We start from the raw sequence: 14823 nt of genomic DNA on the forward strand, positions 1-14823 counted from the left end.
AGGGTGTTTTGGTCGAGGTGGTGTGCAAAGTGAGAGGGTTAGGGAGAATGATTTGGTAAACAGAGAAGAGGTAGTAAAAGCTTTGCAGAAGATGAAAGCCAGCAAGGCAGCGGGTTTGGATGGTATTACAGTGGAATTTATAAAAAAAGGGGGCAACTGTATTGTTGACTGGTTGGTAAGGTATGTATGACTCATGGTGAGGTGCCTGAGGATTGGCGGAATGCGTGCATAGTGCCATTGTACAAAGGCAAAGGGGATAAAAGTGAGTGCTCAAATTACAGAGGTATAAGTTTGTTGAGTATTCCTGGTAAAGTGTATGGGAGGGTATTGATTGAGAGGGTGAAGGCATGTACAGAGCATCAGACTGGGGAAGAGCAGTGTGGTTTCAGAAGTGGTAGAGGATGTGTGGATCAGGTGTTTGCTTTGAAGAATGTATGTGAAAAATACTTAGAAAAGCAAATGGATTTGTATGTAGCATTTATGGATCTGGAGAAGGCAAATGATAGAGTTGATAGAGATGCTCTGTGGGAGGTATTAAGAATACATGATGTGGGAGGCAAGTTGTTAGAAGCAGTGAAAAGTTTTTATCGAGGATGTAAGGCATGTGTACGTGTAGGAAGAGAGGAAAGTGATTGGTTCTCAGTGAATGTAGGTTTGTGGCAGGGGTGTGTGATGTCTCCATAGTTGTTTAATTTGTTTATGGATGGGGTTGTTAGGGAGGTGAATGCAAGAGTTTTGGAAAGAGGGGCAAGTATGCAGTCTGTTGTGGATGAGAGAGCTTGGGAAGTGAGTCAGTTGTTGTTTGCTGATGATACAGCGCTGGAGGCTGATTCATGTGAGAAACTGCAGAAGCTGGTGACTGAGTTTGTTAAAGTGTGTGAAAGAAGAAAGTTAAGAGTAAGTGGGAATAAGAGCAAGGTTATTAGGTACAGTAGGGTTGAGGGTCAAGTCAATTGGGAGGTAAGTTTGAATGGAGAAAAACTGAAGAAAGTAAAGTGTTTTAGATATCTGGGAGTGGATCTGGGAGCGGATGGAACCATGGAAGCGGAAGTGAATCATAGGGTGTGGGAGGGGGCGAAAATCCTGGGAGCCTTGAAGAATGTGTGGAAGTCGAGAACATTATCTCGGAAAGCAAAAATGGGTATGTTTGAAGGAATAGTGGTTCCAACAATGTTGTATGGTTGCGAGGTGTGGGCTATGGATAGAGTTGTGCGCAGGAGGGTGGATGTGCTGGAAATGAGATGTTTGAGGACAATGTGTGGTGTGAGGTGGTTTGACCGAGTAAGTAATGTAAGGGTAAGAGAGATGTGTGGAAATAAAAAGAGTATGGTTGATAGAGCAGAAGAGGGTGTTTTGAAATGGTTTGGGCACATGGAGAGAATGAGTAAGGAAAGATTGACCAAGAGGATATATGTGCCAGAGGTGGAGGGAACAAGAAGTGGGAGACCAAATTGGAGGTGGAAAGATGGAGTGAAAAAGATTGTGAGTGATGGGGGCCTGAACATGCAGGAGGGTGAAAGGCGGGCAAGGAATAGAGTGAATTGGAACGATGTGGTATACCGGGGTCAATGTGCTGTCAATGGATTGAACCAGGGCATGTGAAGCATTTGGGGTAAACCATGGAAAGTTGTGTGGGACCTGGATGTGGAAAGGGAGCTGTGGTTTCGGTGCATTATTACATGACAGCTAGAGACTGAGTGTGAATGAATGGGGCCTTTGTTGTCTTTTCCTAGCGCTACCTCGTGCACATGAGGGGGGAGGGGGTTATTATTCCATGTGTGGCGAGGTGGCGATGGGAATAAATAAAGACAGACAGCATGAATTATGTACATATGTGTATATGTATATGTCTGTGTGTGTATATATATATGTGTACATTGAGATGTATAGGTATGCATATTTGCGTGTGTGGACATGTACGTATATACATGTATGTGGTTGGGTTGGGTCTTTTCTTTCATCTGTTTCCTTGCGCTACCTCGCTAACGCGGGAGACAGCAACAAAGCAAAATAATAAAAGTAAGGGGAGTGGGGGAGGAATGGGATGTATTTAGGGATGTATTTAGGGAATCAGTGATGGATTGCGCAAAAGATGCTTGTTGCATGAGAAGAGTGGGAGGTGGGTTGATTAGAAAGGGTAGTGAGTGGTGGGATGAAGAAGTAAGAGTATTAGTGAAAGAGAAGAGAGAGGCATTTGGACGATTTTTGCAGGGAAAAAATGAAATTGAGTGGGAGACGTATAAAAGAAAGAGACAGGAGGTCAAGAGAAAGATGGAAGAGGTGAAAAAAAGGGCAAATGAGAGTTGGGGTGAGAGAGTATCATTAAATTTTAGGGAGAATAAAAAGATGTTCTGGAAGGAGGTAAATAAAGTGCGTAAGACAAGGGAGCAAATGGGAACTTCAGTGAAGGGCGCAAATGGGGAGGTGATAACAAGTAGTGGTGATGTGAGAAGGAGATGGAGTGAGTATTTTGAAGGTTTGTTGAATGTGTTTGATGATAGAGTGGCAGATATAGGGTGTTTTGGTCGAGGTGGTGTGCAAAGTGCGAGGGTTAGGGAAAATGATTTGGTAAACAGAGAAGAGGTAGTAAAAGCTTTGCGGAAGATGAAAGCCGGCAAGGCAGCAGGTTTGGATGGTATTGCAGTGGAATTTATTAAAAAAGGGGGTGACTGTATTGTTGACTGGTTGGTAAGGTTATTTAATGTATGTATGACTCATGGTGAGGTGCCTGAGGATTGGCGGAATGCGTGCATAGTGCCATTGTACAAAGGCAAAGGGGATAAGAGTGAGTGCTCAAATTACAGAGGTATAAGTTTGTTGAGTATTCCTGGCAAATTATATGGGAGGGTATTGATTGAGAGGGTGAAGGCATGTACAGAGCATCAGATTGGGGAAGAGCAGTGTGGTTTCAGAAGTGGTAGAGGATGTGTGGATCAGGTGTTTGCTTTGAAGAATGTATGTGAGAAATACTTAGAAAAGCAAATGGATTTGTATGTAGCATTTATGGATCTGGATAAGGCATATGATAGAGTTGATAGAGATGCTCTGTGGAAGGTATTAAGAATATATGGTGTGGGAGGCAAGTTGTTAGAAGCAGTGAAAAGTTTTTATCGAGGATGTAAGGCATGTGTACGTGTAGGAAGAGAGGAAAGTGATTGGTTCTCAGTGAATGTAGGTTTGCGGCAGGGGTGTGTGATGTCTCCATGGTTGTTTAATTTGTTTATGGATGGGGTTGTTAGGGAGGTGAATGCAAGAGTTTTGGAAAGAGGGGCAAGTATGAAGTCTGTTGTGGATGAGAGAGCTTGGGAAGTGAGTCAGTTGTTGTTTGCTGATGATACAGCGCTGGTGGCTGATTCATGTGAGAAACTGCAGAAGCTGGTGACTGAGTTTGGTAAAGTGTGTGAAAGAAGAAAGTTGAGAGTAAATGTGAATAAGAGCAAGGTTATTAGGTACAGTAGGGTTGAGGGTCAAGTCAATTGGGAGGTGAGTTTGAATGGAGAAAAACTGGAGGAAGTGAAGTGTTTTAGATATCTGGGAGTGGATCTGGCAGCGGATGGAACCATGGAAGCGGAAGTGGATCATAGGGTGGGGGAGGGGGCGAAAATTCTGGGAGCCTTGAAGAATGTGTGGAAGTCGAGAACATTATCTCGGAAAGCAAAAATGGGTATGTTTGAAGGAATAGTGGTTCCAACAATGTTGTATGGTTGCGAGGCGTGGACTATGGATAGAGTTGTGCGCAGGAGGATGGATGTGCTGGAAATGAGATGTTTGAGGACAATGTGTGGTGTGAGGTGGTTTGATCGAGTAAGTAACGTAAGGGTAAGAGAGATGTGTGGAAATAAAAAGAGCGTGGTTGTGAGAGCAGAAGAGGGTGTTTTGAAATGGTTTGGTCACATGGAGAGAATGAGTGAGGAAAGATTGACCAAGAGGTAATATGTGTCGGAGGTGGAGGGAACGAGGAGAAGAGGGAGACCAAATTGGAGGTGGAAAGATGGAGTGAAAAAGATTTTGTGTGATTGGGGCCTGAACATGCAGGAGGGTGAAAGGAGGGCAAGGAATAGAGTGAATTGGAGCGATGTGGTATACCGGGGCTGACGTGCTGTCAGTGGATTGAATCAAGGTATGTGAAGCGTCTGGGGTAAACCATGGAAAGCTGTGTAGGTATGTATATTTGCGTGTGTGGACGTATGTATATACATGTGTATGGGGATGGGTTGGGTCATTTCTTTCGTCTGTTTCCTTGCGCTACCTCGCAAACGCGGGAGACAGCGACAAAGCAAAAAAAAAATATATATATATATATGTATATATATATATATATATATATATATATATATATATATATATATATATATATATATATATATATTATCCCTGGGGATAGGGGATTAAGAATACTTCCCACGTATTCCCTGCGTGTCGTAGAAGGCGACTAAAAGGGGAGGGAGCGGGGGGCTGGAAATCCTCCCCTCTCGTTTTTTTTTTTTTAATTTTCCAAAAGAAGGAACAGAGGGGGCCAGGTGAGGATATTCCAAAAAAGGCCCAGTCCTCTGTTCTTAACGCTACCTCGCTAATGCGGGAAATGGCGAATAGTTTAAAAGAAAAAGATATATATATGTATATATATATATATATTTTTTTTTTTTCAAATTATTTGCTATTTCCCGCGTTAGCGAGGTGGCGTTAAGAACAGAGGACTGGACCTTTGAGGGAATATCCTCACCTGGACCCCTTCTCTGTTCCTTCTTTTGGAAAATTAAAAAAAGAAAAAAAAAATAATGAGAGGGGAGGATTTCCAGCCCCACCGCTCCCTCCCCTTTTAGTCGCCTTCTATGACACGCAGGGAATACGTGGGAAGTATTCTTTCACCCCTATCCCCAGGGATAATATATATATATATATATATATATATATATATATATATATATATATATATATATATATATATATATATATATTTTTGCTTTGTCGCTGTCTCCCGCGTTTGCGAGGTAGCGCAAGGAAACAGACGAAAGAAATGGCCCAACCCACCGTCATACACCTGTACATACATACACGTCCACACACGCAAATATACATACCTACACAGCTTTCCATGGTTTACCCCAGACGCTTCACATGCCCTGATTCAATCCACTGACAGCACGCCAACCCCGGTATACCACATCGATCCCATTCACATTATTCCTTGCCCTCCTTTCACCCTCCTGCATGTTCAGGCCCCGATCACACAAAATCTTTTTCACTCCATCTTTCCACCTCCAATTTGGTCTCCCACTTCTCCTCGTTCCCTCCACCTCCGACACATATATCCTCTTGGTCAATCTTTCCTCACTCATTCTCTCCATGTGCCCAAACCATTTCAAAACACCCTCTTCTGCTCTCTCAACCACGCTCTTTTTATTTCCGCACATCTCTCTTACCCTTACGTTACTTACTCGATCAAACCACCACACACCACACATTGTCCTCAAACATCTCATTTCCAGCACATCCACCCTCCTGCGCACAACTCTATCCATAGTCCACGCCTCGCAACCATACAACATTGTTGGAACCACTATTCCTTCAAACATACCCATTTTTGCTTTCCGAGATAATGTTCTCGACTTCCACACATTCTTCAAGGCTCCCAGGATTTTCGCCCCCTCCCCCACCCTATGATCCACTTCCGCTTCCATGGTTCCATCCGCTGCCAGATCCACTCCCAGATATCTAAAACACTTCACTTCCTCCAGTTTTTCTCCATTCAAACTTACCTCCCAATTGACTTGACCCTCAACCCTACTGTACCTAATAACCTTGCTCTTATTCACATTTACTCTTAACTTTCTTCTTTCACACACTTTACCAAACTCAGTCACCAGCTTCTGCAGTTTCTCACATGAATCGGCCACCAGCGCTGTATCATCAGCGAACAACAACTGACTCACTTCCCAAGCTCTCTCATCCCCAACAGACTTCATACTTGCCCCTCTTTCCAAAACTCTTGCATTCACCTCCCTAACAACCCCATCCATAAACAAATTAAACAACCATGGAGACATTACACACCCCTGCCGCAAACCTACATTCACTGAGAACCAATCACTTTCCTCTCTTCCTACACGTACACATGCCTTACATCCTCGATAAAAACTTTTCACTGCTTCTAACAACTTGCCTCCCACACCATATATTCTTAATACCTTCCACAGAGCATCTCTATCAACTCTATCATATGCCTTATCCAGATCCATAAATGCTACATACAAATCCATTTGCTTTTCTAAGTATTTCTCACATACATTCTTCAAAGCAAACACCTGATCCACACATCCTCTACCACTTCTGAAACCACACTGCTCTTCCCCAATCTGATGCTCTGTACATGCCTTCACCCTCTCAATCAATACCCTCCCATATAATTTACCAGGAATACTCAACAAACTTATACCTCTGAAATTTGAGCACTCACTCTTATCCCCTTTGCCTTTGTACAATGGCACTATGCACGCATTCCGCCAATCCTCAGGCACCTCAACATGAGTCATACATACATTAAATAACCTTACCAACCAGTCAATAATACAGTCACCCCATTTTTTAATAAATTCCACTGCAATACCATCCAAACCTGCTGCCTTGCCGGCTTTCATCTTCCGCAAAGCTTTTACTACCTCTTCTCTGTTTACCAAATCATTTTCCCTAACCCTCTCACTTTGCACACCACCTTGACCAAAACACCCTATATCTGCCACTCTATCATCAAACACATTCAACAAACCTTCAAAATACTCACTCCATCTCCTTCTCACATCATCACTACTTGTTATCACCTCCCCATTTGTGCCCTTCACTGAAGTTCCCATTTGCTCCCTTGTCTTATATATATATATATATATATATATATATATATATATATATATATATATATATAGCAGTACAGTAGAAAGTATAAGGAGGAGAGGTTGACCATAAAAGAGATGGAGAGATGTAGTGAGATAGTTGATTTGGACTAGGGATATTTCAGATCAATATGTTAGTGAAATAACTGGGATCAGATACAGTGAAATCATATTGTGCATGGACGTGGTATGTGTGGAGATATTGTTCTTACCGGACAAATTGATTTGGTTTTTAAAGGAGAAAATTTAAGGATGTTGAGGATGTGCCTGAGTGATATTGTATGCTGTATGTATCTGATTCACCATATTGGACTGGGAATGAAGTAAAAATAATGGACAGTTAGATAGATAGTTAATGAAAATTTACCCTCAAATTGAATATCCCTGGGTACAGTTTATTAATGATTATAAGTATTTGAACTTAATGGTCGATACAAAGACTAAACATTTATTCATATCTCCATGTTAGGTGAGGAAATTGGTGAAAATACAAAGATATATCGAAAATCAGTTAGCAGTGATGGCGCACACAACACTGAACTGCCCCATTGTCGCTCTGTCTCAGATTCTGATTACCATTATGCCAGACATCTCTCTGCACCTTTTCCTCGCCGAAGATCTTCTTCATCTAGGTAAGGAATTTTCAGATAATGGAAGAAATTATGTTGTTTGTATTAGAATTATCTTATTCATAAGAAATATGGGCAAACACAGTCACATATTAGTTATTATGTTAATTATTTATGATTTTTTTTCCTAAAAATAGGTCTTTTTCTAGACCAGTTCAAGTACTTCTGATAATGTGTACGTGTCCATCCCCTTTAATTTTCTCAGATTTATTTCAAAGGATTTGTTAACGTAATTTGTTGCTATTTCTTTTTTTTAATTTGCTTGTATGCAGATGACTAGAGACTTTGGCTAGGTACTTGTTTTTGCATTGGGAACATCAAATGGATTATTTACTTTCTTTATTTGTGTACTTTTTTGTTTATTTTCAAATTTTTCTTTATTTTCACACTTTGCTTCTACAGTTTTGATATTTAATGTGCTACATAGAGATTTTGTTCCCTACAACAGAGTGATATGAATTTTTTCTCTTTTAGAATCTAAGGTAAATAAAGTATTATCACTTTCACCATCTGAAGGTGACACAGAAATACTTTGATTTACAGGTACCTCAACATCTAGACATCAGAATTTCAGACATCAGTAATCCAGAAAAGTTGGGCAATATAAATTTTTTGATTTCATGCAATTTTCATATGGATTATTCTTATTTAGTTCACAAGTATTGTGGCATTTTACACACATGTGGTATGAATAGTTCTATCTCACATGTCTCCCCAGTTATGTGGGGGATGCTTTCCAAGAAAAAGGCATGTACAGCATTTATGTTCATATCATACATAAGAGTGTATTAGAAAAATGTGAAGGCATTCCTGATGATTCCCTGAATTTACCTCTATTTTCAGTTCTACTGGATTAGAATAAAGTGTACTTACTAATTTTGTGGAGACCGTTTCTGAATAGAGCCTTTGTACAATAATACTAGACCTAGAGATGTCTGTTGTATATATGCTAGATTCGAGGAGGCAGCAAACTCTCCACCAAATCAATTAGGGTATTTCGGGTGTATTTTAAGTGTCAGCACTATACCTTTTTTTGCTTCATTTGGAGTGCCATGATGCAAGAATGTAACCTAGAAATGCATTTTGCGGTAATTAAAAGTATTGTATCAATGATTAACCACAAAGAAGCAAAAATTTATGTGAATGAAATTATTAACTGGATTGAAATTTGCTAAATATTCAACATTTTTTTTGATGGGGTTGGCAGCTTTGTTTAATTCATGTTTTTATTTACTTTCAAAGATCAGAAAAGGGTATCCCTTCATACTGAGCACCATTTCATGATTTATTGATAATTAACAGAATCCTATCAGTAATGTTACTAAGATGGTACCATCATGAAAAAGAATAACCTTAACTTATGATGATGATGTAGGGGAAATATTACCCCTGTGGCAGTGACAGACTGACTTCAACATCAGCTTTTTTTCCTGTCATTGATAATATCCTTATAACATTACTGTCAGGATTATCTTCATTATGGATAAAGTATCAATTAACACAAGGATTGCAATTCCAAATATGGCCTTTATGAAGAGTTTTCTATATTCAGCAGCCCCTCCCAAACTCCTCAGAGAAGTACTTCGACTTACTGACTAGAGAAGATTGCAAGTTGACAACCAAATTGTATTATTATTTGTTTGACTTGTTACACACTAATTAGACTAGTAGTATCATTTACCTTCAGTTTTGTTTTTGGATTATATCTTGGGAAATTGGATCATCCCCTTCACAATGACATGCAAGAACACCAACAGTTTCAGTAAGTTCCTTGTCAGCTGGTGAGAAGATATCTAGGAAAACAAAGGCATCATATGACAAACTGGGCAAGAGAAGTTTGAGCAATGTAGAAGTATGTTGTTTTCTGTAATTTGCAGACTTGAATAAAGGAAAACATGACAGAATTATTTTCTTGTACTTTTTGGTATCAGTAGAGCACCTAATTCATCTTTAACTAATTAACAAATTATCTCAGATTGATCTTAACAGTAGATGCTTAAGGTAAAATGAATTTTCAGCATTTTATGAATTGTTAAGGATTTCTGTTTACCATTCAGTAAAGCAATTCTGTCTTGAAGTATATTCATGAAATGAGATTAGATTTTTTTTTTTTTTTTTGCTTTGTCGCTGTCTCCCGCGTTTGCGAGGTAGCGCAAGGAAACAGACGAAAGAAATGGCCCAACCCACCCCCATACACATGTATATACATACGTCCACACACGCAAATATACATACCTACACAGCTTTCCATGGTTTACCCCAGACGCTTCACATGCCCCGATTCAATCCACTGACAGCACGTCAACCCCGGTATACCACATCGCTCCAATTCACTCTATTCCTTGCCCTCCTTTCACCCTCCTGCATGTTCAGGCCCCGATCACACAAAATCTTTTTCACTCCATCTTTCCACCTCCAATTTGGTCTCCCTCTTCTCCTCGTTCCCTCCACCTCCGACACATATATCCTCTTGGTCAATCTTTCCTCACTCATTCTCTCCATGTGTCCAAACCATTTCAAAACACCCTCTTCTGCTCTCTCAACCACGCTCTTTTTATTTCCACACATCTCTCTTACCCTTACGTTGCTTACTCGATCAAACCACCTCACACCACACATTGTCCTCAAACATCTCATTTCCAGCACAGCCATCATCCTGCGCACAACTCTATCCATAGCCCACGCCTCGCAACCATACAACATTGTTGGAACCACTATTCCTTCAAACATACCCATTTTTGCTTTCCGAGATAATGTTCTCGACTTCCACACATTCTTCAAGGCTCCCAGAATTTTCGCCCCCTCCCCCACCCTATGATCCACTTCCGCTTCCATGGTTCCATCCGCTGCCAGATCCACTCCCAGATATCTAAAACACTTCACTTCCTCCAGTTTTTCTCCATTCAAACTCACCTCCCAATTGACTTGACCCTCAACCCTACTGTACCTAATAACCTTGCTCTTATTAACATTTACTCTTAACTTTCTTCTTTCACACACTTTACCAAACTCAGTCACCACCTTCTGCAGTTTCTCACATGAATCAGCCACCAGCGCTGTATCATCAGCGAACAACAACTGACTCACTTCCCAAGCTCTCTCATCCCCAACAGACTTCATACTTGCCCCTCTTTCCAAAACTCTTGCATTCACCTCCCTAACAACCCTATCCATAAACAAATTAAACAACCATGGAGACATCACACACCCCTGCCGCAAACCTACATTCACTGAGAACCAATCACTTTCCTCTCTTCCTACACGTACACATGCCTTACATCCTCGATAAAAACTTTTCACTGCTTCTAACAACTTGCCTCCCACACCATATATTCTTAATACCTTCCACAGAGCATCTCTATCAACTCTATCATATGCCTTCTCCAGATCCATAAATGCTACATACAAATCCATTTGCTTTTCTAAGTATTTCTCACATACATTCTTCAAAGCAAACACCTGATCCACACATCCTCTACCACTTCTGAAACCACACTGCTCTTCCCCAATCTGATGCTCTGTACATGCCTTCACCCTCTCAATCAATACCCTCCCATATAATTTACCAGGAATACTCAACAAACTTGTATACATATCAACATATATATATATATATATATATATATATATATATATATATATATATATATATATATATATATATATATATATAATTTTTTTTTTTTTTTTCTTTTTTGCTGTATCCCGCGTTTGCGAGGTAGCGCAAGGAAACAGACGAAAGAAATGCCCCAACCCACCCCCATACACATGTATATACATACGTCCACACACGCAAATATACATACCTACACAGCTTTCCATGGTTTACCCCATATATGTGTAAAATTTACTCCACAAGCTTTTAAAAAAGTATGATAACAATCAGGGATTGTTGGAGGAGGAAGTGGAAGGTCCCTGACTCTGGGAACTAGGTTACCTTGATATTGGTACTTCATGCTTGGTGAATCAGTTTTAATCAGCTATATTACCTTTTTTTATCAGTTTATCACATCTTAACCCACACTTACACTTTCCTATTAAGATGATTATGAATTATGTATTTTTCACGTTCTTCAACAATTGCTAGCCATTTGTTCCTTTTATTTCCTTCAACAATTACTAGCCATTTACACTGTGTTCTCAACACATTCATAAAAACTGATGTCTAGTAGTAGGATCAGTGAGCCCAATTACAACTTAAGTTACAACAAACATGCAATATTACATCACACGGTTAGAATGCTAGCTCACCACAGACAGAGTGAGTGCATCTCCATAGAAATCTACTGTCATCCTCCTAACCTCAGACTGACTTGAATCTAACCTGCACCCTCCTCTCACTCTGAATGGTTAACCATTCCCATTCAACAAACCTCCAGTCTTACTACACATCACATAGGACTCTTGCTATTCACACCAAAAACAACAACACAAAGGCTCTAAACATGCTGAACCTTTTGAACACTTACTGATAGGAGATTTAGACAAGAAAAAGAATTTCTTAGTGTCCTCTGTATATATAATTCATCTGCTGCACCTTAAGATTTCTATCTATCTGTCTTATCTATCTAACTATCTATCTATCTATCTATCTATCTATCTATCTATCTATCTGTCTATCTATCTATCTATTATTATTTTACTTAACCGCCTTCTCCCGCATTAGCGAGGTAGTGCAAGGAAACAGACAAGGAATGGCCCAACCCACCCACATACACATGTATATACATCAACATCCACACATGCACATATACATACATATACATTTCAACGTATACATACATATACACAGACATATACATACATATACATATACATATCCATACTTGCTGCTTTCATCCATTCCTGTCGCCACCCTGCCACACACAAAATAGCATTCCCCCCACTCTCTCTCTCTCTCTCTCTCTCTCTCTCTCTCTCTCTTTCTCTTCCAGCGAGGCAGCACCAGGAACAGACAAAAAGCTACATTCGTTCACACTCAGTCTCTAGATTTCATATGTAATGCACTGAAACCACAGCTCCCTTTTCACATTCAGGCCCCACATACCTTTCCATGGTTTACCCCAGATGCTTCACATGCCCTGGTTCAATCCATTGACAGCACATTGACCTCGGTATACCACATCGTTCCAATTCTCTCTATTTGTTACACGCCTTTCACCCTCCTTTATGTTCAGGCCCCAATCACTCAAAATCTTTTTCAGTCCATCCTTTCACCTCCCATTTGGTCTCTCGGTTCTCCTTTTTCCCTCCACCTCTGACACATATATCCTCTTGGTCAATCTTTCCTCACTCATTCCCTCCATGTGTCCAAACCATTCCAACACACCCTCTTCTGCTCTCTCAACCACACTCTTTTTATTACCACACATCTCTCGTACTCTTTCACTACTTACTTGATCAAACCACGTCACACCACATATTGTTCCAAACACCTCATTTCCAACACATGCACCCTCCTCCGAACAACCCTATCTACAGCCCATTCCTCACAAGTGCTTGGAACCTTGGAATCACTATTCCTTCAAGCATAACCCATTTTTGCTCTCCAAGATAACGTTCTCGCCTTCCACACATCCTTCGATGCTTCCAGAACTTTTGCTCCCTCCCTCACACTGTGATTCACTTCCACTTCCATGGTTCTATTTGCTGCTAAGTCCACTCCCAGATATCTAAAAACACTTCACTTCCTCTAATTTTTCTCCAGTCAAACTTACCTCCCAATTAACTTGTTCCTTAACCCTATTCAACCTAATAACCTTGTTCTTATTCACATTTACTCTCAGCTTTCTTCTTTCACACACTTTACCAAACTCAGTCACCAACTTCTGCAGTGTCTCATCTGAATCAGCCACCAGCACTGTATCATTAGGGAACAACAACTGACTACTCTCCCAAGCCCTCTCATCCAGCACAGATTGCATACTTGCCCCTCTCTCCAAAACTCTTGCATTCACCTCCCTAACCACCCCATCAAGAAGCAAATTAAACAACCATGGAGACATCATGCACCCCTGCCGCAAACCGACATTCACTGAGAACCAATCACTTTTCTCTCTTCCTACTCGTACACATGCCTTACATCCTTGGTAAAAACTTTTCACTGCTTCTAGCAACTTAGCTCCCACACCATTTACTCTTAAAACCTTCCACAAAGCATCTCTGTCAACCCTATCATATGCCTTCTAATCCACAAATGCTACATACAAATCCATTTGTTTTTCTAAATATTTCTCACATATTCTTCAAAGCAAACACCTGATCCACACTTCCTCTACTGCATCTGAAATCACACTGCTCTTCCCCAGTCTGATGCCCTGTGCATGCCTTTACCCTCTCATATAATTTCCCAGGTGTACTCAACAAACTAATGCCTCTGTGATTTGAACATTCACCTTCCCTTTGCCTTTGTACAGTGGCACTATGCATGCATTCCTCCAATCCTCAGGCACTTCACCATGAACCATGCATACATTGAATATCCTTACCAACCAATCAACAACATAGTCACCCCCTTTTTCAATGAATTCCACTGCAATACTATCCAAACCCACTGCCTTGCTGGCTTTCATCTTCTGCAAAGCTTTCACTACCTCTTCTCTCTTTACCATACCATTCCTCCTGATCCTCTCACTTCGCACACCACCCTGACCATAGGACCCTATATCTGCTACTCTGTCATCAAACACATTCAACAAACCTTCAAAATATTCACTCCATCTCCTCATGTCATCACTACTTGTTATTTCCTCCCCATTTGCCCCCTTCACTGATGTTCCCATTTGTTTTCTTGTCTTACACAATTTATTTACCTCCCTCCAAATCATTTTTTTATTCTCCCTAAAATTTAATGATACTCTCTCACCCCAACTCTCACTTGCCTCTTTTTTTTTTTTTTACCCCTTGCACCTTTCTCTTGACCTCCTGCCGCTTTCTTCTATACATATCCCAGTCATTTGCACTACTTCCCTGTAAAAATCCTCCAAACACCTTTCTCTTCTCTTTTACTAATAATCTTACTTCTTTATCCCACCACTCACTACCCTTTCTAATCTGCCCACCTCCCACCTTTCTCATGCCACATGCATCTTTTGCACAAGCCATCACTGCTTCCCTGAGTACATCCCATTCCTCCCCTACTCCCTTTACGTCATTTGTTCTCACCTTTTTCCAGTCTGCACCACTCTCACCACTCTCTTTTCCCCAACATTCTTTCTTCTTTTCTGAAAACTTCTACTAAACTTCACCTTTGCCTCCACAAGATAACGATCAGACATCCCTCCAGCTGTCCCTCTCAGCATGTTAAC

The 14823-nt window shown here is 40.6% G+C and overlaps 1 protein-coding gene across 9 annotated transcripts in view; it reads left to right on the forward strand.

Moving 5' to 3' along the window:
* Positions 1-14823, forward strand: part of rdgB (retinal degeneration B) — a 485210-nt gene that overhangs the window by 348760 nt on the left and 121627 nt on the right. For all 9 annotated transcript variants that reach the window (XM_071673888.1, XM_071673895.1, XM_071673896.1 and 6 more), the window contains one exon: positions 7357-7519. In XM_071673888.1, coding sequence (XP_071529989.1) covers positions 7357-7519 — 163 coding nt within the window. The remainder of the gene's footprint in view (positions 1-7356; positions 7520-14823) is intronic.

Source organism: Panulirus ornatus, chromosome 19, assembly GCF_036320965.1.
Source record: "Panulirus ornatus isolate Po-2019 chromosome 19, ASM3632096v1, whole genome shotgun sequence".
In the NCBI taxonomy this organism is placed as follows: Eukaryota; Metazoa; Arthropoda; class Malacostraca; order Decapoda; family Palinuridae; genus Panulirus; species Panulirus ornatus.